The sequence below is a fragment of the Ursus arctos genome, unplaced genomic scaffold (assembly GCF_023065955.2).
Source record: "Ursus arctos isolate Adak ecotype North America unplaced genomic scaffold, UrsArc2.0 scaffold_31, whole genome shotgun sequence".
NCBI classification, from domain to species: Eukaryota; Metazoa; Chordata; class Mammalia; order Carnivora; family Ursidae; genus Ursus; species Ursus arctos.
In genome coordinates, this window is record NW_026622997.1 from 19,632,545 (window position 1) to 19,654,235 (window position 21,691).

At 44.4% G+C, this 21,691-nt stretch overlaps 1 protein-coding gene across 2 annotated transcripts; it reads left to right on the forward strand.

The window, feature by feature from the left end:
* Positions 1–510: 510 nt before the first annotated feature.
* Positions 511–20,933, forward strand: MYLIP (myosin regulatory light chain interacting protein). 2 transcript variants are annotated; one of them, XM_026511531.4, is made up of 7 exons: positions 511–742; positions 1,853–2,043; positions 13,806–13,991; positions 15,298–15,495; positions 16,183–16,347; positions 17,271–17,691; positions 19,371–20,933. In XM_026511531.4, the coding sequence occupies exons 1-7, from the start codon at positions 656–658 to the stop codon at positions 19,458–19,460; spliced, it is 1,338 nt and encodes a 445-aa protein (XP_026367316.1). In that variant the 5' UTR covers positions 511–655; the 3' UTR covers positions 19,461–20,933. The 2 variants fall into 2 exon arrangements, with proteins under 2 accessions (XP_026367316.1, XP_044244691.1); XM_044388756.3 differs by having other exon boundaries at positions 1,958–2,043.
* The last annotated feature ends 758 nt before the right edge of the window (positions 20,934–21,691 follow it).

A 21,691-nucleotide genomic window follows, 5' to 3' on the forward strand; every position in this document is an offset into this window, starting at 1 on the left:
AAAAAAAAAAAAAAAAAAAGAAAAGCGTTCTTGGAGCGATCCAAGGCTTCTGAAGAACGGCGGCAGCTCGGAGGCGGAGGCGTGGAATCACTGTCAATTCCAGCCCAACAGAGAGGAGCCCCCGCCTGGGAGCCCCGGGCGGTCACCGGCTGGGAGCAGCGTCGCCCAGCGGGCAGAAGCGGCGGGTGCGTCCCGGAGCCTCCCTCCTCCCGCAGCCCTCGGCGTCCGCAGGCTGCCACCTCCCGGGGCGGCCGGGGGAACTCGGCCGGCGCCGGCAGGTTGGGCCGCGGCCGAACGGGCGCCGCTATTGGCTGGCCGGGCGGCGGAGGAGGGGCGGGGCCGCCGTGATTGGCGGGGGCCCTAGCCGAAGGGGGCGGGGCCACTATATCAGAGGAGTCCCTGTCGCGCCGCAGGCAGTCGGGCTGCTGGAGTGCGGCGCCGCCGCGGAGACCCGGGCAGCTGGCGGTCGGGCGGGCTGGCGAGGGGGTGGTGGGGAGGAGGGCGCGGGGGGCCGTGGGGTGTGGGGTAGCGGGCTGCAGCTCTGCACCCGAGGGCAAGCCTCGCCGAGCCCGGGGCTGGGTCTGAGCGGTGGCGAGGCGGCAGCCCCGCGCACACCAAAGACGAGGCGGCTGTGGCGGCAGCGGCAGCCCCAGCCATGCTGTGCTATGTGACGAGGCCGGACGCGGTGCTGATGGAGGTGGAGGTGGAGGCGAAAGCCAACGGCGAAGACTGCCTCAACCAGGTGACGACGAGGGGCCAGGCGGGGGCCCCGGCCGATCCCCCTCGGCCGAGGGGCCTCGCGGCGGCGCCAGGCGCCGAGGCGCGCCGCTTGCCCGGGGGCGGGCGGCGCTGCGGCGGCGGCCGGGGGGGAGCGCGCCCCGGGCACCCGGCCCGCGCCCCCTCCTCCTCGCGGCCGTGGGGCACGCGGTCCCCGCAGGCTGGGAGCGCGTGGGGAGGCGGCCAGAGGACGCGCGAGGCGGGCCTCCCCCCTTCCCCCCCGCCCCCAGCCCCGCACTTTCCCGGAAGAAGGCAGCCCAGCACACCTGCCGCAGGTGTGTGCATGATGCCGCCTGTCGGGTCCCCGCGGGGTCTGGCAGCGCCATCTGAGTCCTGAGATGAGGTGGCAGCTGGCGGTCGCAGGTCCCTGGGGTTGCTTATCAGACAAGCAGGGCCCTTGTCTCTTGCTGCTTCTCAGATGGACCGTTCACCCGCACCTCCCGGTTTGCAGGGTTCAAGAGAAGCATGGGTTTTGGTCCTCCGCTCCGTTGCCTTTAAAGCACGCATTTACTTAGGAGTCAAGAAGAATGGTTCGAAACAGTGCATGTTGCTATGACAGACAGCAGATTTGATCTCAAGTGGAAAGCTGTGCCCTCAAACCCCCTAGACCTGAGATGTTTGGAAAACCTCTTGTAACAAGCTTAGCTGACACTTGTGGCGTGTTTCCTCAATGTGTTTGTTTTTTCGGAGTCCAGATGGTTAAAATTGTCCAGATAATCTGCCAAATCAGCTGTGCAGATCGTGCTGGTGGAGGAAATTCCAGTGATTGGAGTAAGAGGGAAAATACCCTGCAGATTCCCTTCCTCAGCCTTTCTGAAAGGCTACTATTGAGGACTCCTTTTTCTCTGCTGCAATTGAGGGTGTCTCCGGCGTTAAAGGAAGCACAAGCCCCTCTATTGGTTTAGCAACACTGGGATCTTAGAAGTTTGTTCTTACAGCTTAAGGCCGGCATTGTAACACCTTTGTTGAACTTTATGAAAAGTAGGCAGGACTCTTAGACCCAGCTGGTGTCCCTGGATTTGCTTCGACTGCAGGGACCATTTGCTCATCTATGTTGCATTCATTTTTGTTCTAGGTGTGCAGGCGGTTGGGAATTATAGAAGTTGATTATTTTGGACTGCAATTTACGGGTAGCAAAGGTGAAAGTTTATGGCTAAATCTGAGAAATCGGATCTCCCAGCAGATGGATGGGCTAGCCCCTTACCGGCTTAAACTGAGAGTCAAGTTCTTCGTGGAGCCTCATCTCATCTTACAGGAGCAGACTAGGTAAGGTGACACTGAAATAAACCAATGTCAAATAGACTTTTGATTCCATTTAGAAAGGGCCGTTGCACCTCCCCAGAGATGTTCACGGGCGAATGTGTTTGCTGCAGAGTGAGTTGGTTCACAACTGAGAACTTTTCCAGGGCACAACCCTTTTGTTAAGGTGAACCGGGAGCCGCCTAGTTGGCCTGGGGCACATTTTCTAGCTCTTGTGGTTTTTCTTGTCTTTATAAACAATGAGGGAGCAGGGTTGAATTCTTACAAACACTCGGTTTCAGTGCCACAACGCAAGGGGAAAAAGAAGGTTAAAACCCCAACTGACTTCCTGATAGCAGCACAGAATGCCCGATAGTAACCCCTGCCTCAGCAGAGTTACTACAGGTCATTGTAGACTGTTCTAACAGAAAGCAGGAAACAGTTCCTCTTGGGTTACTTAAACTTAGTCAACTTCAGCATAGTGTCAGATTACAATATGCAGCAAAGAGCTCTGTCCCACTCCATGCAGAATTTAAGTTTCTTGAAAACTTAGTAAGAGAACTTTGTAAGGCCAGCATAACTGAACTCCAACCTACAGATACGTAACACATGATTGTTTAGATTGTTGAATTTATCTCTTTACTTCTAGAAAACCACCAGGGGTGGTAGACACTGGAGCATGTGGTTTCCTTTTTCAAACAGAAAATGTTTTCTCCCTGGACTGACTGTAATACTTTTCAAGGATGAGCCAAATTAGGAAACTGCCGTTCAGTATTTATTGCTGAAATGTAAGAGACCTAAACCGTATAGCGGCATGTTAAAAAAAAAGAAGAACAAGAAAGAAAGAAAAAGAAAACTCTTAAAAACAACAAACTTTGGATCTGAGTTCTAATATTTTTCATAATCCTTTGGTTTGGAAATTTGCCATGCACATGCGAAATGTCAGTGTGACAATCTCTAGTAATGATAAGTGAGCAAAATCCTTTTAAGAGTTGTCAGCATGTCATTTTTGTCACTGCTGAAGGACTGATAGAAACATATTTTGAAATACTGTTCATTTGAATGAAATGTCTCTTCTACCTTGTTACGGAGCTTTAAAGGGTGAGGGAAATGTTCAGTTTTGTTTCTGGGCAAGCTAGTATCTTGCATTCTTAGTGTTCCTGAAAATGTCTTGCAAAGTATTCACACGATTGCATGTTTAAGGATGTTTCAGCTGTTTATATTAATCAGAATAGGTTGTGTGTGTTTGTCTGTTTAACGTAAAGCTCATTTGTGAAAGTTTCCACTCTGCACTTCAATGTGATAACTTGGAGTAGAGTAAGAGAAAAGGATACACGCACACACACACAGACACAGACACACACACACACACGTTACAACATATTGGAATTTTCATTGTGTAGTTTTATGATTTTCCAATCCTTTCTGGGTCACCAGATGCAAATCTATTTTGATGATACGACTCTATTTTTTAAATTTGCAGAAGCTTCGAGGACCAAATACATCTCATTTAAACAATGGCTGCAGTCATAATGGCATGATCCAATTGTGTTATGAATGATTACAGACTTTAAAGTTTGCTACTAGATGGTCTTTACCTGTGCTTTTCTGCAGTTGAGTTAATAACCATTATTAAGTCCATTTTATTCATGCAAAAAATAGAGATATTCTGTGAATTAGAAATTTCCTACTCTGTTGGCTCAATTGACTTGCACTCTTGAGATTTGTGCCTAATAGCACTCAGAGAATACACATACCTAGTTACCTAGGTAATTTTAATTGATTTTAGTACTTTTTGAAATCTTACCAAAAAATTAGCATGATCTAAGCATTTGACTTGCTTTTAAAATATTGGTGAATTTTACTTGTTTTTCATGGGGTTGTCCAAAATACAGAATTTGAAGAAAATACCACCTAAAGCATAGAACATTCTGCTTTAATAACTAAAGTAATTTGTAATTAGCATTTGTATCTTTTCATTGGAATCAGAAGTTGTGCTGGGTCCAATATAGTTACAATTAGCATTGTTTTTATGTACATGATAATACAGAGCAGAAATACTGATTTTCTCTAACATCATGTTAGCCAGATAAAGCTGGTTGGTAGACTTTTTGATGTTTAATAATTTGTTATAAAATATTGATATAAACTGCCATGAAAATAAAATAGATCTGTTTACATCGTCCGTAAACACAGCTCTACCAGTCCACTTAGGAGCCATGATTTTCTACCATCTCAAAGTCAAGTCAGGAGGGTACATTTAGTATACTGAAAGTGTCTGGATAGTTTATTAAATGGTTCTGAAATATGCTGGCCAAATTGGCCTCTGTGGAGAATTAAAGTAGCCTACTCACAATAGAGCTGGTCTGAGTGGGGGCAGTGAATATATTAGTTTGCATCAGATTAGAGAGGCAGCTGCAGAATGGCAGACAGGGAGGCCTCTTGGTAACAGGAGAGTAGTTGGGGGTGGGGGGCAGGGAGGCAGAAGCTCTGAGTTCTAGGTACAGCTCTGTCCCCAACTGCCACAGTGTACAGACTTCCAAGACTGAGCCAACCCTGAACTTCATCTCAGTTGAAAGCCCAGGAAAAGTTTGTCTCTAAAAATCCTTTCTAGCAGTAATTTTTTTTGTTTCTTGCTTCCTATCTTCTTTCCCTTAATGTTTTCCTAAATATATTTTTCTGAAGAACAAAAAAAAAAAAAAAAAGAATTAGAAAGAAAACCATATCAAGTGTCTGCTTAGATTGATACAGTTAATCTGGTCTCTGATTTGGCCTAATTTTAGATTTGGTTCTTTACCCAGATTATTATGTTTGCCTTTGAATGGGGGGTCTGGAAAGTAAGCAGAGAGTCTTGGTCAGACTCGGCTGGTGCATTTCAGAGACAGAGACAAACAGGTATATTCCACGGATGTTTGCCATGCTGTGCATTAAAACTAAAAGTGAAACTAATGTGTTCTGGAAGTAGATCTGAAATAATAACGATCTTTGAAATTCTTGCCTTTCAAAGGCTCTCAGTTATTCACAGCAACTCAGACCAGATTTTGTCAACATTTTCAAAGCCAGAGATTTGAGAATTACATGCTTCATCTTCAGAGATGGTGATTATACCTTCCACTGCCAAAAAGGTCTTTCAGTTCTCCTGACTTTGCTACACTTCAGCAGAGTTCTGTGATCTTTGCTAGGGGCACTCCTGCTTCCTTAAGACTCACCAACACCTAAATTCTCTTTCCCAGAAATCAGCCTCAGTACAAGGGTCCCGTGGGTCCTGAACTAAATGTTCAGGGAAATGCTGTAATCCTGAGCATTGAGTCGCATCAAGATTTCAGTGATGTAAGCAAGTGGTGTTGAGTTTGACTCATCCCTCATTAAATCTCGCTGTCCTCCAGACTCTATGCAGTCACTGCTCCTTGGGAAAACCATTGCTGGGCCTGCTCAGGAGACTGAACTGTCCCAAGACATCATGTAGCTTTCCTTTATAGCATCTAATGAGCGTGTAACACTACCATTTACTTATGTGACAATTTGTTTATTGTCAGCTACTCTAATAATTTAAATTCCATGAAGCAGGGGGCTGATCCACATTGTATCCCCAGAGTCTGGTGCATAAACATTTGTTGAATCAATGAATTAAGAAACTAGAAATAAATAAAAATATTGATATTGATATTGATAATATAAATTTTCTGACAGATAGTGAAATGTTTACCAGTTGGCTTCTATAAACTGAAAAGTTTGAGACTATCTAAAAGAAATCTCACCATTAAAAAAATGTTTTGTAGTGATTTTTCTGTTAAGAATTTGCTCAGCGCTTGGCATTCTTTTGCTTCCCTCCTTCACCCTGTCCACCCCACCCCAAGCTTTCTGTTTATTGTGGCTGTTAGCTCTCATCTAAAATGAACTACCACTCGCCCGGACCTTTTATGAAATTCAGATAGTTTCCAAGCTACGGGCTCTCTTAGTCTAATTTTCAGCTGGTTTGTAGGTTCTAAGTACTGAATGAGCTCAGGTTTTCCCGTTCTTCCAACAAAAATCACTTAGATGTCAAAACCTAGGGAACATGGCATCGTTGAAATCCACAAAGCAAATACCACATGCAACCATGGGCAGAGTTGAGGTGATAATCTTGAACGTGTTCAAACCGAATTCTACGGATCCCAGCCAGCGCCTGTAATCGTGTTCAAAATCTTTCCACACATTGTCAGTGTTGATAAAATTTGCTAAGTGTAATTTACCTTTGTAGGATTCAGAAAGGGTGTGTTCTGTAAGATACTGTTGCAATATGTATCTGATGTAAAGGTGTCACTGTGTTTTTCATATCAACTCTATGCCAAAGAGTAGAATGACACATTCCCTTTTTTTTGTATGACCAAAGGCAAAATAGGCCCCAGAGAAGAAAAGCAGACTTCTATATTGTTTTCAGAAAGTATTAATTAGATTTCTGAATTGCAATTTATCTGTTAAGTCTTTCCTTTTGCTCAGAGTATATAGGATGTTTGCAGGATCATCTGTTTATTTTAGCCACAGATCTCCCATCTGGGCACATTCAGTATCTTTATGAATTTCTCATACTTGTATATTTGTATGAAGTTTCCAAAGAACATTAAGAAATCGATTTTTTATGTAACCAAAATGAACTTTTAATTTTAAATCTGTCATTCGAAATAAAGCTGGACTATTTAGATGGCACGTAGGGTCAGACTCAGGGTGCCCAGTGAACGAGGTACATTTACTCTCTGAGTCATGCCCCACTGTAGCCTGCTTCTAGACCTCTCCTGGATCTAACAGGACTCCCCACAAGCCACACCATTGGGAGAGATCTCGTAGGGAACACGTTTAAACTACAGGATTGCTTGGATTGTTGTTTACCTAGGTCAGGTATCTGTTGTGAATAAAGTAATCCTATTTTTTTCCAAGTACAGATCTCATGCTTCTTGTAATCACTTTTGAAGTTGGGGGGTTTCCCTTTCCACCCCTCCCCACCTCCCCATATGTTTTAACTGCTTTGGAACCTACGGAAGAGCAAATTTGTTCATGGTTACCATTTTCCATTTTGGGCTTTGAGAAGGATTTCCTTAAGCTGAATAGAGACCTGACTTGGTCATTATTTGACCTTGACAGGTTCTCAGTTGCAAGCCTTCCATAGTAGTAGATCTGATAGCTCATTTTAGGTATAGGTAGCTAGTCACTTGACTTCTGAACCATGACCGTAAGGATTTTCACTAGTGTTATTTACTGAACCTCTTGCTATGAAAATTTTCAAACATGCAGATAAATTGAAGATTTTTACAGTGAGCAGCCAATACCCCGACGTAAATTCTAGTATTGATCATTTAATCAGTTTAATATGCTTGCTTTATCACATATTTTTGATGCTTTTCAAACTAAGTTATGGGTAAATACACTTCCCCCTAAAGACTTCAGTATGCATATCATTAAGTAGAACTCTGTATTTGTCTACAGTTCTTTATTTCCCTTTTGATAAAATATTTACATATGATGAAATGCATAAATCCTCATTATACTGATGAGTTTTGACAAATGGATATGTCTGTTTAAACAAAATCCTTATTGAGAGTTAGAATATTACCGCCACTCCAGAAAGTTCCCTCATGCCCTTCTGAGGTCAGTCCGTGCCCTCCTTCCCCCCCACCCACCCGCAATCCACAACCAGGGTTGTATGTTTTCCCAGCATAGGTTTGTTATGCTTGCCCTGCTTCACGCAGATGGAAATCATGCAGTGCTTGTATGTGGCTCCTTTTGTTCATTATAATTTTTTAGAGATTCATCTTATCGTTATATATATATTTATCAACAGCCGTTCGTTGCTAGGTAGTATTCCATCGTATGAATATACTGCTGTTTGTTGACCCGTACCTCTGTTGATGAACACCTGTTTTCCACCTATTCTGAGTAAAGCTGCTATGGTCAAGTACAGTCTTTTTTGTAGATCTATATTTTCATTTCTTTTGAGGAAATACCTAACAAGGGAATAGTTGGGTCACAGGAAGTGATCGTTTAGTTTTGTAAGTAACTGCCAGGCCTTTCCCCAAAGTGCACCATTCTGTCCTCCCATTGAGACTTTCTGAGTCCTCCCCATCCCTGCCCTGCCTCTGGTGGTGGGTGCGTTGTAAGTTTCATTGATACCGTCCCTATTGGTTAATAATGTTAAACGCTTTTTTCATGTGCTTATTGGCCTTTCCTACATATTCTTTTGTGAAGTATCTATTCTAGTCATTTACTCATTTTTACTGAGTTGTTTGTTGCCTCTGTTTTTGAGCCATGCAGATTTTTTGTATCTACCAGGTCTTTGTCAGAGATGTGTTTTGTAAATGTTTTCTCCTGTGGCTTGCCCATTTTCTTTCTATTTTTTTTTTAAAGATTTTTAATTTATGTATTTGAGACAGAAGAGCACGAGCGGGATGGGGTTGGTGGAGAGGCAGAGGGATAGGGAGAAGCGGAGAAGCAGACTCCTCGCTAAGCAGGGAGCACAAGACGGGACTCGCTCCCAGGACCCTGGGATCCTAACCTGAGCAGAAGGCAGACGATTAACCAACTGAGCCACCCAGGTGCCCCTTGCCTGTTTTCTTAATGCCTTTTGATGAGTAGAAACTTTTAATTTTGGTAAAGTCTAATTTATCCATTTTTTCTCTTTTATGATTTTTGCTGTGCCCTGAGAAACCTTTGCCTATTCCCCAAGTGATGGAGATATTCTCTTACGTGTCAGTCTAAAAGTTGTTATGGTTTTAGCTTTTTTACTTTTAGGCCTAGGATCCCTCATGAACTGATTTTTGTTTTGGTGGAATTTAAGATACAAAACAAAACAAAAAAAAATGTAAAGTAATTCCTTTTTTAAAAAAATTTGATAGTTTTAAAATATATCTCAGCAGTTGGAACTTGGTTTAAAATCAACCTATGTGGTGAACTGGCTCATTGGACTGAGGCAGGTGCGCGGTGATCTCAGAGGGGGTCTGACTGGGGGAGGGGCACACCAGCATCCCTGGCCAGGGTGAGTCAGGTCTGGGGGAGAAACACGGTTCAATTGTTGACACTGGAGAGTTTTTAAAAATAGCTTCTTAGCCATTTTAGAGATGTTTTAGGTTTGTTACTTCAATGTGGAGTCTATTAGCAAATGTAGATATAGTTGATTTACATTTGTGTCACAGAAAGTTCTTGAAAATGATGTCACTGGGAAGATACCAGAGGGCAGTGATTGAGCGTAACCGCCTATGATGGGCGGGTCAGCAACCCCTGTCGGTTTGCAGAAAGCTCTGCTTTGATTATTAGATGATTTCTTTATGAGACAAGCCAGTGTTCAGGGGACAGTTCTCTGCTTACAGTTCTTAAAAGATCAATGACCTAACTTTATTCCTTAAAGCTATGGAAAGGAATTAATTTTTAAAGTAGAAGAAATTTGAAGTACTTCGGGAAAAAAATGTATTAAGGATATGTGACTTTTTTAAAAATTAGAATATGGCATATCTTTAATATTTCCTCCATTTTTTTTAACCTTCCATAATACTACAGCAAGTGTGAATTCGTCTGTACCCAGGATGCAAAGACCTGAGTGAGCCAGAATGTTTCACTTTGGGCCTCCAAACTGATCCACGTGTTGACAGTGTCCGTTTTCTTAATAACCGAGTAAAACTTGAAGAATCACACAGCCAGAAGAATGTTTAGAAAATGCAGTTTGAGCTTATGTCTGCAGGACATATTCACAGATATTTGCTTACGACAAAGAAGTTTTTTTCCCCCCAAAGGCTTTCTTTCTGTTTGCTATTCTAGCATGTAGCCTCAAGCCAATTAGAGATGTCAATCACTTTTGATCTTTAGTTAAAAAAAATTTTCACTGCAGGCATGACTTCTTTGACCACATCTGCTTATTTTGATATGATCAATCAGTAACCTTTCACCCATTTTACAAAAGGGATTGGGGAGGGGGGGATCCATGAACTAGACAGTTACAGAGCAGATGGTTCAAGAGAAAAATAATAGGAAAAAAATACTTGATTCAGAACCACCCCGTGAACTCTTGAGCCATCGCTGGAGCCCCTGTTGGAATGTGTCTCCGAGCTCTGCCATCCTCCCTGTTGGGAAGAGGGCATGAAATCGTCCGCTGATGGCTCAGCACAGCTGGTGACTCTTGCGGTCACTGCTGCATTGTCTTGTTCTCCTGAAGAGCATAAACTTGTCACCCAAAAACCAGTTTGTGGCTGGAGTTACTGTGATTAGGATATGTTCCTTCACGCTAAAAGCCTGGCAGTTCCATCTAAAAAGGATCTATCAGATAGGTTCACCCTGTGACCCCAGGGTAGAGCTTGGCACAGAGGCAATGAGTGACAAATATTTTTCGACTCGAAATGGAAAGGTTGCTTGATCACCATGAAACTGCAAAATACAAGAAGGGCCCTATCAGAAAGTCCATGGGAGTGGGAAAGAGGAGGATTCCTCTACTTACAGGCTATGGATTGCAGTCCAGTCTAGAGGGTGGGGTATGTAGAAAAGGCCAGTTGTCCTCCCGCTCCCTGTTTGAAATTCTGACCCACAGGCTGAGAACAGATCAGCATTAGGTCTCAGACTGCTGACCACCTGTTAATATTGTTACTCCTTCGTTGCCTTTTGATTTTGGCAGCTGCCTCTCTAGGAGCGGGTGTGGGTAGTTTGGAAAGAGAAATTGGATCGATGTTGAGATCCTTACAGGCGAAACTTAACTCTTTCATGAAGCAAAAAACTCGTCTCTAGGTTGATACTGGGGAAAGAAGTTAAAAGATACTTCCACCTGAGCAGTAATTAAATTGAGAAGACTCGGTTTGTGGTGATACCCTTCAACTCTTTCAGCACGTAATTTCTTCTTTAACGTCAGCATGTATTCAGAGTTCTGTTTCCTGCTGTTTCCCCTTCCATGAATACAGAGACAGGGATACGTTCACCAAGATGAAATTTACTGAACGGCCATCTAAAAAGACTTTTGACAGCTCAAGCAGTGTTATGACAGCAAGATTGTACGGGAATGCTAGCCCTCACTGCTCAGATAGCTATTTTAAAACAAGCTATTTCTGTGATTATTTCTTTGCCCCAGTAGGGACCCCCTTCTCAGTTTAGCAGTATGTCAAAAATACTTTAAAGACTAGCAGATGTTTGGGTTAATAAAAACCATGCTTCTCTTCTTTCCATGCTCTTATGCATTCTTACTATGATTTCTTATTTGGGGCTTTGAATAAAGAAAAACCTGCAGTATTTGGCAGAGTCTGATAATTTTAAATATTTCTTTATCATTCTAGAACACACAAAATGTTGAATTTAAACATCTCTTAAAGGACGATTAATGGCTCTTGTCTGCCTGACATTTTGAGATTGTCCACAGAGCCCCTCCCCCTTGTATTTCTAGCCCTGCTTCCTTCTGCTTTTCTTATGTTGCTCATGTATCCCCTCTACCTGGGTCATCAGACATAGGACTAGTATATAAATAAAAGCACTGTTGAGGGCTGGAATAAGGGTATTCAGCTCCAGTGAGAAGCTGAGCTTATGAGCTCTATTCAGAGCAGTGTCAGAACTTTACTGCTGGTCGTAATTCATTTGTTAATGGAAGGAGTATTGTGCATTTAAACAAGTTTGAGAGGCTGTAACAAGTCATCAAAGGAAGGTTATACCCGTATGTTTGCCAGAGACAAATTTTATAACCTGGGCCAGTCTGTCTGTAGTAGTTTTAGAGACTCTGTTGAGAATCTTGGGCAATCTGGGTTAGCGGGCAACGGTATGTGGCGTTTCCTGAGAGTTTCTAAGTCTGACACACCTTAGAGTAAATGTAGAGTGTGATATTGTATGCAGGTGGAACAAAACTTGGGTTCCGCGGATGATGTGCGGTTTTACATCCATTCACAGGGCTCTCTGGTGCTAGAGACACTTGAGAAGTCAGCTAACGTGCAGCTAACTGTAGTAGAAGTTAAGAGTATGTCGATGGGGCGCCTGGGTGGCACAGCGGTTAAGCGTCTGCCTTCGGCTCAGGGCGTGATCCTGGTGTTGTGGGATCGAGCCCCACATCAGGCTCCTATGCTATGAGCCTGCTTCTTCCTCTCCCACTCCCCCTGCTTGTGTTCCCTCTCTCGCTGGCTGTCTCTATCTCTGTCAAATAAATAAATAAAATCTTTAAAAAAAAAAAAAAAAAGAGTATGTCGAATACTGTAATAGAGAAGTAAGCGGTTTGCAAAGAATATGGATGAAAGGGTATCTAAGAGAGGAGACAGAAAAAATGCCCCTCAGCACATAGGGAGCAGCCAAGAGCAGAAACACGGGGACATGAACATGCTTGGTCTTTCCGGAAAGAATTGTCCCTTTCCTGGGGGCATAGTCGCTGGAGGGAATAATGGGACATGTGGCTTGACATTGGGGGTCAGACCCACAGAACCTGGGGTTTATACCAATAGCATCCTTCCTTGGCAAACAGTCGGGATCCCTTGAAGGATTTCGAGCAGAGAAATGGCAAGCTTATCCCAGAAGCGAGTAGCTTGGAAGGTGGAATGGTAGAGTCTGGAGAGATTGGTTTGGGGGAGACTGTAAATTCTCGGACAGTTGAGAGCTGCAAGTAGGACACAGGAGGTAATACTAGGAAGACTGTAACTGACTTTGAAGAGTTTGCAGAGACAGAAGGCACGTGGAAATAAAACAGGGTCAAAGCGGGTCTGTGGGTAAAATAACAAACAGGTCTCAGGTTTCCTCGGAGAAAACGTGCGTTTGGGAAGGAAAGCAGTGAATTAGGGCACTGAACATCCGAATGGAGATGTCCGTGGGCAGTTGGACGTTTGAATATGCTGCTTAGAGAAGTTGGGGAAAAAACTAGAGATTTGGGGGTCATTTGAATAAAGGTGAGGATCTAAGATATCAAGTCCACATCACGATCAAGTTTTTCTCAAGATAATTTCTTTAAAAATTTTTTTTAAAAATTTAATGTAGGAACTTGTGTGGAGTTATTTTATATTTGATAACTTGACTGTTACTGGATTTGTCTTCATTAGATTTGTTTTGTCTGGGTTATACATTTTATTACAGAGAAACTTAAGTCCTTGGACTTATTTTGCCTTAATTCTCATGATTTAAAAAAAAAAAAAAGGTTCTTTAGTGGCAAGCATTTTCAGGGTGGCTTTTTAAATTGCTGTGTTTCACTGCTTGGCATACCATTCGTCTGTTGAAGGGCATCTTGGCTCCTTCCCCAGTTTGGCTATTGTGGACAATGCTGCTATGAACATTGGGGTGCATATGGCCCTTCTTTTCACTACGTCTGTATCTTTGGGGTAAATACCCAGTAGTGCAATTGCTGGGTCATAGGGTAGCTCTATTTTTAACTTTTTGAGGAGCTTCCATACTGTTTTCCAAAGTGGCTATACCAATAGTATAAGAGGTTTCCTCTTTCTCCACATCCTCTCCAACATTTGTGAAAAATGAAGGGGGGAGTGGGAACAGAGGGGGAGATGAGTCATGAGAGACTATGGACTCTGGGAAACAAACTGAGGGCTTCAGAGGGGAGGGGGGTGGGGGATTGGGATAGGTCAGTGATGGGTATTAAGGAGGGCACGTATTGCATGGAGCACTGGGTGTTATGAATCATGAACACTACATCAAAAACTAATGATGTACTGTATGGTGACTAACATAACAATAAAAAATAAAATAAAATAAAATAATAAATTACTGTGTTTTTTTTTCTTACCTAAAAGGGATTGTGAAATCGCTAAGCAGGTTGAGCTTGATATCAAGCTAGTCCCCCAGGATAACCTCCATCTCACATTGCTTTGCAGGCATATCTTTTTCTTGCATATCAAGGAGACCCTCCTGGCAGGCCACCTCCAGTGCTCCCCAGAGCAGGCAGTGGAACTCAGTGCCCTCCTGGCCCAGACCAAGTTTGGAGACTACAATCAGAACACAGCCAAGTACAGCTATGAGGAGCTGTGTGCAAAGGAGCTCTCCAGCACCACCTTGAACAGGTGAGGCTGCATGGGGCGACTGTTTGTTTTCTGAGAGCTAGTGAATTTATACGTATTTCCCAAAGAAAATGAATCTATGGTATATATACAGATAACTGGTGAGGCTAAGACTAGAACATTGCCCAATTTTGCCAGTTATTTTTAGAAGATTCTTAGCCTTTTCTTTGAGAAATTTACAGACACCAAATATAATACCCCTAAATCAATGCTCTTATATCAAATGCTATGGAACAGGAATTTTTTAAATCTCTGACCTCTGAAGAATCCACATCACTTCAAAAGTCTGTCATGCATGTTGGTATTGTCTTCATCCCAGCAAGGATTAAACCAAGAGACCTAACGTGGGTGTCTTAGTTACCTATTCCTGGGGAACAAGTTACCCCCAAACTTAGTGGCTTACAACGACAAACAGTAACTCACCCTGCTGTGGGTCAGAAGTCTGGCTGTGGCTTGGCTGGGTTCTCCAAGATCTTTCGTGAGCCTGCAGGCAAGCTGTTGGTGGAGCTCAGTGTCACCTGAAGGCTCAACCGAAGGGGGGATCGCTTTCCAGGTTGACTCACATGGCGTGTTGGCAGGGCCTTGTTCTCTCACCACATGGGCCTCTTCAGGTGGCTGTTCCATAACTTGGTAGCTGGCTTCCCCCAGGACAAGGCATCAGAGCAAAAGGGAACACCCAAGACCAAAGGCAAAGTCTTCTTAGAACTTAATCTCAGAACTGAGTGACATCCTGTCACTTTTGCCATATTCTGTTCATTAGAAGCGAGTTATGAATCCAGCCAGTCATTAGCACGGCAGGGACTCAACACTCAGGTGAAGGAAATTGTACAAGGGTGTGAATATCAGGAGGCGGGGATCTTGAAGGGCCGTGGTAGAGGCTGTCTGCCACAGCAGAGAGGATGAATCCTGCAGTTTTCAGTTGCAGACGATCTAATCAAGCCCTTATAATGCTGTAGCATAATGAAACTTACAAAGTAAGCGTACACACCTGCGTGAGAAGTTCCTACATACGAAATTTCTTATGTCTATGTTTAGAGATTTTCCGTAATTCTTCCAGTTCACCTCTATCTGGCATCCCCACTTGCTTTTTCTACTGAATACTTAATACTTGAGATCTGGAATGGTATCTTAGAAGAATTTTACAGTCAATTTGCTAAATAAATGAAATATCAGTGCTGTATTGCTTTACGTTTTTGAGATACTAAATGGCAGCATCCACATGATTCACTAGTGAAAATGATACCGATTCTCTCGAAAAACCACATCAGTTAATCTTTCCATGCCTCTCTGCCCTTTTGGTGTCCAACAGCATTGTTGCAAAGCATAAAGAGTTGGAGGGGACCAGCCAGGCTTCAGCCGAATACCAGGTGTTGCAGATTGTGTCGGCGATGGAAAACTATGGCATAGAGTGGCATTCCGTGAGGGACAGCGAGGGGCAGAAACTCCTCATTGGGGTTGGACCCGAAGGAATCTCAATTTGCAAAGATGACTTCTGCCCAATTAATAGGTAACCTACATCTTAAAATTTTATTTAGCCCAAAGCATGTGTATCCCTTTATAGCTCTGCATATGAAAATAGATAAAACCGGAAAGGGATTTGCTAGACACTTACCTTTTAGGAATCAGATGTTTCATTTTGGGCATGGATATTAATTTTATTCAGGCCTTGATAACTGTTTAATGATTTTTTTATTTTTTTAAGATTTTATTTGAGAGCAAGCGAGCGTGCCCATGAGCTGGGGGAGGGGCAGAGTAAGAGGGAGAAGCAGACTCCCTGAGGATCAGGGAGATGTGGGGCTGGAATCCCAGGACCCTGGGATCCTAGAGCCAAAGGCAGATGCTTAACTGACCGAGCCACCCAGGCGCCCCTTAATTATTTTTAAACTATAAATTCAAGTGTACTGATATGGCAGAGTTAATATTTTTCAAATAAGTTCACTGCTGTAGAAGTCTCCTTTCCACCTGCACACACACACACACACACACACACCCCACAGCTCACTCCAGCACTTCTCTCTACAACCGCTTTTCGACACGCCTTTCCGATCAGGGAGCAGAGTGCTTACTTGCAGTCCCAGACCGAGCATCTGGTTGTACCGCTGGGTCCGGAGCACAGGGGAATCCTGCAGAGGCGGACAGCCGGCGACAGATCTCTCCTCCAGGGCTGGCTCACTTTTCTCTTCCCGGTTTTCAGGATCGCTTACCCTGTGGTGCAGATGGCCACCCAATCGGGAAAGAACGTGTACTTGACTGTCGCCAAGGAGTCTGGGAACAGCGTCGTGCTCTTGTTCAAGATGATCAGCACGAGGGCAGCCAGCGGGCTCTACCGAGCCCTAACGGAGACCCACGCTTTCTACAGGCACGTAGCGCTCCGTTCCCCACAACCTTAGCGTCTGTCCGCAGCTCTGGGTTTCAGGTGACAGCAAGGTCCCTGTGGTTTCAGGTATCGTTGTGTCCATGACTCTTGTGCAGAATTTAAGAAATCCACTGCTTTCAAACATTTTGTTTGTCCTGCTCTATACTGTAGCGTTGGAGTCCTTACCAACATGGTCCCACTCTCCACAGCACGTGCCTGGGAACGAGCCACACAGACACAACCCCCTGCTTCTCTTAGCTTATTCCCTCACTGCACCTCCTCCCCCACCGCCCAGGAACTCTGACTTGTTGGGCGGGTCCCAGGACTGCTTTTGCTCTTCCCCAGCAGGCTGACCTAAGTCATCTCCGTGGGAGAGCGGCTATCCCAACTGCTCAGTGTGCAGTAAGGATTTTCTAACCACCATAGCGACACCCTCCTTTTGGAAGGTGCTTTAAAACAGACTTGTGGTTTGACCCAAATATGTAAGAAATGAAAGCTGAGAAATTTAATTGCGATCTTAACCTTTTTTTCTGTTAAAATAGACACACAAATTTCAGAGCAGAATGGAAAATTTGTGGGAATTTTTAGCATAAAGCCAGGAAAGAAGAACATGTCCCTTTTTTCTTGCCACGGGCTGTTTTTGACTGGAGCTCATATCCCCGGAGGTGGAGGCATACGTTCACTGTCCTCTACATTTATGGCTGCTTTCTCCAAGGTCCTTTGGGGACACTTGAGAAACATAGAGGTAGAATCATTGAAATGTTTAACACACATAAAACTGGAAGAATTTACTTTCAGGCATGCAGACAAGAATACAAATATCTGCTGACACGAACGTTCTTAGGCACGGTGGCATTTGAAGGTCTGAGTCATCGGAATGCCCGGGCTTCTCAGTACTGAAGCAGACGTTCCTTCTGTCCCTGCAGGTGTGACACAGTGACCAGTGCCGTCATGATGCAGTACAGCCGAGACCTGAAGGGCCACTTGGCTTCTCTGTTTCTGAATGAAAATATTAACCTTGGCAAGAAGTACGTCTTCGATATTAAAAGAACATCGAAGGAGGTATATGACCACGCCAGGAGGGCTCTGTACAATGCTGGCGTTGTGGACCTCGTTTCGAGAAGCGACCACAGCCCTCCAAACTCCCCGCTGAAGTCCTCGGAGAGCAGCATGAACTGCGCCAGCTGCGAGGGCCTCAGCTGCCAGCAGACCAGGGCACTCCAGGAGAAACTGCGCAAGCTGAAGGAGGCCATGCTGTGCATGGTGTGCTGTGAGGAGGAGATCAACTCGGCCTTCTGCCCTTGCGGCCACACCGTGTGCTGCGAGGGCTGCGCCGCCCAGCTGCAGGTGAGGGGTGCTCGGCGGCAGCTCATCTCCCGCCGGCAGGGTCACACATCCCACCGTTCACAGTTGATGAGCACCTGCTGTGTGCCACGTGCAAGCCGGAATGCCCGGCTACACCTGGGCAGGGTCTTTGTATTGGGGGACTTCAAAGGTATTGCTCTTGGGAAACATTCTGGATTAGCATCCTGTTTTCAACCATGTAATTGCTCTAAGTCGTAGACTTTGTTCAGGTTCTGGAAACGAGGCTCAGATTCACAAGGTAACGCGTCTAGCGAGGAGGTGAGCCAGAGGCTAGAACCATGGCTTCCTGCTTCCTGACACTTAGGAGGATGGTCTTTATTATTTACTTAAAATATTTGAGAAAGAATACTAAGAAGCTGTACTTAGAGCTCACTTTCAGTTCGGTGAGGGGGTTGTTGACTGTGATTATATGCGATTAATTTCCTTTTATTGCTTCATATGCCTCTAGGGGGCATCTTGGATTGGCTCTTAGTTAGCAAGTCAAACTAATTTTAATATTAATAGAAAAAACAAAAGCAACTCATATATGTTTTCCTTTCTTGCACCTTACATTTCCCCTTACAATAATTTTTCTTCAATTCGTTGTCATTTCTAAGAACTGTTTGCTTAATGTCACTGTGATTTTATTTCAAAATTAGCCCTAAATAATATCTAGTCCTTCAAAAGCTGCCAATTTTGGAACTATTTTTAGGGTTGTATACTGAGCCAGCAGGATGCCTTTGTCCTTCCTAAGAGTAGATAAAGAGTTGATAACAAGGAAGTTAATAACAAGGAGTTATTTCTCCAGGAGCGGTAGGTCAGGGATTTGCCTTTTTCCGCCCACATCGTCTGACCCCCATGCCCGAGGCTCCCCTGTGTCTGAGGGAGGGCTGTGCTTGCTGAGAAGGCAGCTGGGGGATGTGGAGCTGTGACCCGTGACTCGGAGCAGAGCCAAGGTCACTGGCCACATGGCATCAACCCTGTGGTGCTGGCTTGGTCAGCCCACCAAGCCAGGGACACGCAGACTCTGGAAGGGTCTCAGGTCTCCTGCATCACTGCCAAAGGGGTTGCACTCAGCCCACGCAGGGACCACAGCCTCGCTACACAGCAAGAATTCTTTGCTCATCACTTTACTCATTGTGTCTGGGTTAGAGTGGGACTAAAAACCTAATTAATTGCCTGCAGTTTATACTTTTTCAAAATATTTTGAATCCCTTGTAAGATATAGACTTTCAAACCCATCAGAAAGCAAAGATATTGGGGCACCTGGGTGGCCCAGTCGGCTCAGCATCTGTCTTCAGCTCAGGTCACGATCTCAGGGTCCTGGGATCAAGTTCCGCGTTGGGGCTCCCTGCTCAGCAGAGAGTCTGCTTCTCCCTCTGCCTCTCTCCCTGCTCCTGCGTGTGCTCTCCCTCTCTCTCTCTGTGTCAAATAAATAAAATCTTTAAGAAAAAAAAAAAAGAGCAAAGATCTCTACCACTTGAGAGTTAGAAATAGTTGCTACATACAACTTATGTAGCAAACGGAATAGAGTAGAGGCCACACGTGAACCACTTGAGAGTTAGAAATAGTTGCTACATACAACTTATGTAGCAAACGGAATAGAGTAGAGGCCACACGTGAACGCGGAAGACACATCCCTGAAGACACCCTAACACGTACCGTGGGCTTCTCTTTTCCAGTCGTGTCCGGTGTGCAGGTCGCGGGTGGAACACGTGCAGCACGTCTATCTGCCAACCCACACCAGTCTGCTCAACCTGACCGTGATCTGATCTGCCGTGCACTTAACGGGACATGCCACGTTTCCATGGACTGCACTACTACCAAACCATCCAAATGATAGATCGCGGAGAAGATACGTACTCTGATGCCCATCTGCCCTGCAACATTTAAAAAAACGGAGAAGGAAGAATAAAGGGAATACTCCTCCCCACCGAACCATGCCATGCGTCGAGTCAGTACCTGCAGTGGTGGGGACCGGGAAGAGTTCTGGGACACGGACACGTTCCTTGGACTCACTCTTCTTAGGATCCAGTTAAATGAATAAGTGAAATCTATGATGTCAGTGAAGTGGCAGAGAGCCAAAAAGTGGGGACCTTTTAGGAAAGGATATCGTTAAGTCTCCTGACGTATCCCGAGGTAAGCTTCCTACCTGGCAGCAGATTTTGTAAGAATTCGTTTTAAGAATTTACTTGGTTCTTTTTGTACGGTCATGGAGCTCTGAACATTTTAATAGGAAATTTTTCTTAAGAAACAGTCATTTTAATGTCATTTCTGTTTTTACAACTTGTTCAAGAATGATGGGAAGGCAAACAGATGTAAAGATCAATTCTGTGGCTTTTAAAAAGTTGACCACCAGGTTGTCAGACGTAAACCAGTCTGGCTAGTGGGAAACCGAGAACTTGGTATGCATGGCTTCCTTTCCCCCCTTCCCGTCCCCTTCCCTCCCCCAAGTCTTTCCATTATAAAATGCTACCAGTCTGGTTATAAGATTTCTGTGGAGTAGTCTGCACTCCTTGGGCTCTTGAGTTGGTGAGATATTTTATTTAAGTTGAAAAGGGAACACACGTTCCTTGGGAAGCAGGGCTTGCTCCTGGATATGAAGCTTCATGGTGTACAAAGCGGGTGGGGGCTCTCCACTTCTCCCGAAAACTCCACTCCAGCTCCAGCCACTGGGGTTGCTTTTGCTCGAGCCATCAAGCCTTTTACAGCCTTATCGTAGGTATCTTAGATTATTGTATGCTCTTTTTTTTTTTTTTTTTTTTTTAGTAAATGCTTAAGTATTAACTTTGTGTTGTCCCCTCCCTAGGTCTTTGAGGGGTTTCAAGTCTCTTTGTTTCTATATTCTTAATCACGTTTTCCACTCCCACTTGGGCATTTTGGACGCTGGTCAGCTTGTGGGTTTTCTAGGGTGTCAGGACACCTAGATGACCTTATTGGGTGCAATACTAGCTAAGTGAAAGCTAGAAACCTACACTGTCACTTTACTGAGATTTCCGAGTATACTTTTCATATTGCCTTAATGTAGCAGTAATGTGTTTATGCATTTGTTTCTTTGCACAGACATTTTGTCAGATATTAAAACTCTACTTTTTTACGGCACATATTAGCATATAAGCCTTTATTCCAAGAGGTATTTATTTTTTCACTTGTAAAAAAAAATAATGTTTCCACATAAAGAACTCTGTTATATCCTAAAGGACTTCTGTCTTTTGTATTCAGGATAATAAAGACTTTAAAGCAAACATGGTGTTTGTGTCATCACAGTTATTGTTGTTTAAACCAGTTTTATTCACCAAAAAAAGGAGGAGCCTTGGTGACCTCCTGCTTGGCATCTACATTGGTCCTATTTGGAACATTTGAAAATGTTGAGGGTATTGGCTCTAATCGAGAATATTCATCCCATTATTCGCTCTTCTGTTTTCTGGTCTGGGATTGAAATGTAGGTGAAAATGTAGTAATATATATGAGCGGATGAAGAGTTAAAAAGTGGAGACAGGACTAGAAGGTATTGGAGAAGGAAAGGAATGGCGAAGTTGGAAGTTAACCATTTAGACTCAGATGCTGCTGCTAGTTAGTTGCCTGGTAGGAACAGGTGAGCACCTGTCCAGGTCCGCGCAGTAATGGTCTCGGGCGGCAGACCCTAGGACCACATCCTGTGGGACCCCGAGCTGCTGCTGCTAGGATCTGCGCTAAGCAGGCCCGCGTGCGCTCCTTGGTGCTGCCCAGGAAGTGCTTGGTGTAGTCGAAAACCCTGCACATCATGTAGGTAGCTGATAATTATCTGTAGCAGTTGAAGGACGTGTTTTCAACGGTGACAGAAGTTCAGCCCAGTGGCAGCACAGTTATTTCCAGAAAATAATCTTTAATTTTTTTTTTTAAAGAATTTTATTTATTTATTTGAGAGAGAGCGCACAAGCAGGAGGAGTGGCAGGCAGAAGGAGAAGCAGACTCCCCGCTGAACAAGGAGCCCGACGCGGGACTCCATCCCAGGACCCTGGGA